General features: G+C 29.8%; 1 protein-coding gene across 1 annotated transcript; it reads left to right on the top strand.

Moving 5' to 3' along the window:
* The first annotated feature begins 311 nt into the window (after positions 1–311).
* LOC109801725 (transcription factor bHLH25) lies at positions 312–2,882 on the top strand. The gene is made up of 4 exons (XM_020362841.3): positions 312–472; positions 556–1,017; positions 1,956–2,297; positions 2,466–2,882. The coding sequence occupies exons 1-4, from the start codon at positions 437–439 to the stop codon at positions 2,559–2,561; spliced, it is 936 nt and encodes a 311-aa protein (XP_020218430.2). The 5' UTR covers positions 312–436; the 3' UTR covers positions 2,562–2,882.
* The last annotated feature ends 612 nt before the right edge of the window (positions 2,883–3,494 follow it).

Below are 3,494 nucleotides of genomic sequence, written 5' to 3' on the forward strand. Positions count from 1 at the left end.
AAAAAAAATTTCTGTCAGTCTAGGAATGATTAACTCTTCTTTTAAATATCCGTCGTTATATTATCTATTTTTCTCTTGCTATTATCAAATGTTTGCTCTCATTTTACGCTCAGAAGGAGACTTAATGGAGAACAAGAATTAACTTATCAGTAGTTTTTTCCCCCTGAAACTTGGGTATTTCAACATTAGAAAGTCATAACATAAGAGTAATTTTCTGAGTTAAATAATAATTCTTTTTTGTACAAGTATTGCTAAAATCAAACCTCTGTTATATATTTCAATAAAGGAGGCAAACTAATAATCACTACTTTAACCACGTGTGTTGATAATAGCTTATATATATATATATAAATGATGAAACCCTGTTTCAATTAAATTCAAGATATACAGCACAACAATTCCTACATAAGTTGCAACCCCTAAGGTGGAGGCAAAAATGGAAGATTCATTGGAGAATTGGATTTCTCAAATGGTAAAAGGTCCCTGAAAGCTGAAACCATTACCATCACACTATGTAATGCCCATAATTGATTTTTGTGTGTGTTTTTGGCACAGGATGAAGTGTTGAATGAAAGTGATAGGGCATTTGATGAGGAAGAGTTCCTAAGAGGGATCCTTGAGCATGAAAGGGAACACCCCTCCAACAGCTCCACCAACAGCAGTGTGTCCTTTGAAGAGGCAACAACAAGCCTTAGAGGAAGGAGTGGCACCCTCAAAAGCAACAGCTCCAACTCCATAAAGTCCTTCAAAACATCATGTGCCACATACCTTCTGTCTTTTGACAACTCAAGTGCTGAACCAATCACACATATTGAACCTTCCCCAAAGGGATTGGGCTTGGGATGTTCCAACAAAAGGACTGCAGTGAAAGAATTGGAAGAATGGAAGCCCCAACCAAAGAAGAAGATTAGAAGGTCATCTGACTCACAACATCACATAATTGCTGAGAGGAAAAGGAGACAGGAACTTACAGGGAGCATCATAGCACTTTCAGCCATAATTCCTGGCCTCAAAAAGGTAATTCAACTATTATGTCATACTCTCTTTTCTGCAACTAAAATTTACTTTCTTTTTAAAAAAAAAAATAAAGCTTAAGGAACAATTTTTTAAGTGTAGGTGATGCTGTTTTCTATGAGAATTAAAAATTTATTTTGATAATATATGTAAATATATATTAATGAGATTTATATTAAATATAAGTATATATTGTCGAATAAATAATATCACTAATAGCACAGTTTTGTCGTATTTTTTAATCATTTAATTTTTAATTAATCTTTTATTAATAATAAACCACTTTAGTGATATAGACAATTGCAATTAGGATCTACTTTTTCACCATTAATTCTTAGCGACAACTGGAGGGTAATATTTTAATTGTATTTTATTGAAAATATGTCAGAAGACAAGAGCTTATATAATGGCACCCGGAGAAAACTATTAAATAATGTTTTTCATGGTCCACTTCTTTATTATTATGTAATAATGCTAACTGCATGTGTTACAATTCAATTCTCATTGATTTCAATATTTAATTTGTGTACATTTATGAAACACAAACTTAATCGAAACTAAGTTACCATACATTTATTTTAATTTCCATCACTAATCGGCTTAGTGATTATTTTGCAAACATTTGATTTATATATGATTTTTTTCTTCTTCAAATTTTGGAAGCATTTTTCATCTTTTCAAACATTTTGATAATAAGTAAATTAATACTTGAGTAGCATAAGTAACATTTTTTTTTATTTAAAAAAACAACAGAAAATAGTCTATGACCCGAAAATATATATAAAGATATTTTATACCATTATTAATTAGAAATTGTCATGTAAATACTAATATTATGATTTGTGATTGATTGACATTATAGAATATTTTTACACCGCAAAACTATTAATCTTGAAAAAACAATTATGTAAGTAATTAAGGTTTCGTATATAACTTGATAGATGGACAAGGCCTATGTACTTGGTGAAGCTATCAATTACACAAAACAACTTCAAGAGCGAGTTAAAGAGTTGGAAAATCAAAACAAAGACAAAAGAGTAGATTCAGCAACACTCGTAAGAAAATCTCAAAGCAATGACAATGGAGAAACGAACACGGAATCACTGTTTGAGGTTGAAGTAAGAGTATTAGACGAAGAAGTATTCATTGGAATCCATTGTGAGAAGCAAAAGGACACAGTTTTCAAAATACATGCCTTGCTTGGAAAGCTCCATCTTTCTGTAAACACTAGCAGCGTGTTACCATTTGGCTCTTCTACTCTTGTAATCAACATTATTGCTCAGGTATGAAACAATTAATGCTAATAAAATTAATTAATGTCTTCTTTGATCCAATAAAATATTATTTCATTTCATGGGTATTGACTATATAATATCCTACGATATCGATTTGTCATGATGATTGATATAATTTGTAATGTTGTGGTAATGTGAAATTCTAAATTGATGCAGATGGATGAGGGATACAAGATGACCATGGATGAGCTAGTGAAAAAACTTAGAGAATATCTTTTGGAAGTGTATGACAGCAATAATGGTCCGTGCTAGTGCATCAAAGAAGTTATCGAATTGTATAGGATCGATGGTGTTTTGAGTTTTTTTTTTTAATTGAAAAAGAAGGCATGAATGTGTTTGTTCTTTTCTGTTTATGGAAGCTATTGGTATCAAAGGATTTATAATTACACATGCACAATGTTCGACTAATTGAATTAAATTTAATTGGTCGGCTTGTTTGTTTATTGAAATGCTACATGTACATTTCTTAAAATGTACATGTCTTAGATTTATGTACATTAGTTTATTGTCCTTTGGCTATTGTCGCTTTATTTAAATAATATTGTTTTTCCTCTTTTTCCTTTTTTTTTTCCACCGTTTGTTCTTTCTTTCACCTCTTATTTTCTGTTTGTCCCTTCCTTTTTTTGTGACTTATCACATCCAAAATTACAAATGTTTTATCTTTCATGTATACTGTGTTTCTCTTAAAAAAAATAATTAATAAGGACAAATTCATTGTTGAAATGATATTATCTAAGAGAAAAAATTATCTAGCATTACCACAAACCTTATTACCACAAACCTTATAAATGTATGGGAGACCAAATAATGTCTATCAAAATAAAAAAGAAAATCATAAAAATGAAGTATAAGTTCTTAATACATGTTAGATTTCATTTTAAATATAATTGGATTGAGTGAAGTCAAATAGATATATAAGTTGTAACTCGTGGATTGAGATAAACGATATGAGACTTTTTAACAAAAAAGAAGAGCTAAACAATCAAAGAAAAAAGGAAGGGAAATGAAGAGTGTTGCTAGAAAATAAGAAAAGAAAAAAGAAGCAAAAGTAAAGATAAGTGAAAGAAAGAAAAAAGAGAGAGGTATTTGAAAAGGTTAAAAGAGGGAAAATAAAATAAGAGTATGTACATAAAATTATTAAAAAAGAAAGAAAATAAATAATAGATTTAGTGCAATAATAAGAGA

This window comes from Cajanus cajan, chromosome 4 (genome assembly GCF_000230855.2).
Source record: "Cajanus cajan strain Asha chromosome 4, NIPB_CcT2T_4, whole genome shotgun sequence".
NCBI lineage: Eukaryota > Viridiplantae > Streptophyta > Magnoliopsida > Fabales > Fabaceae > Cajanus > Cajanus cajan.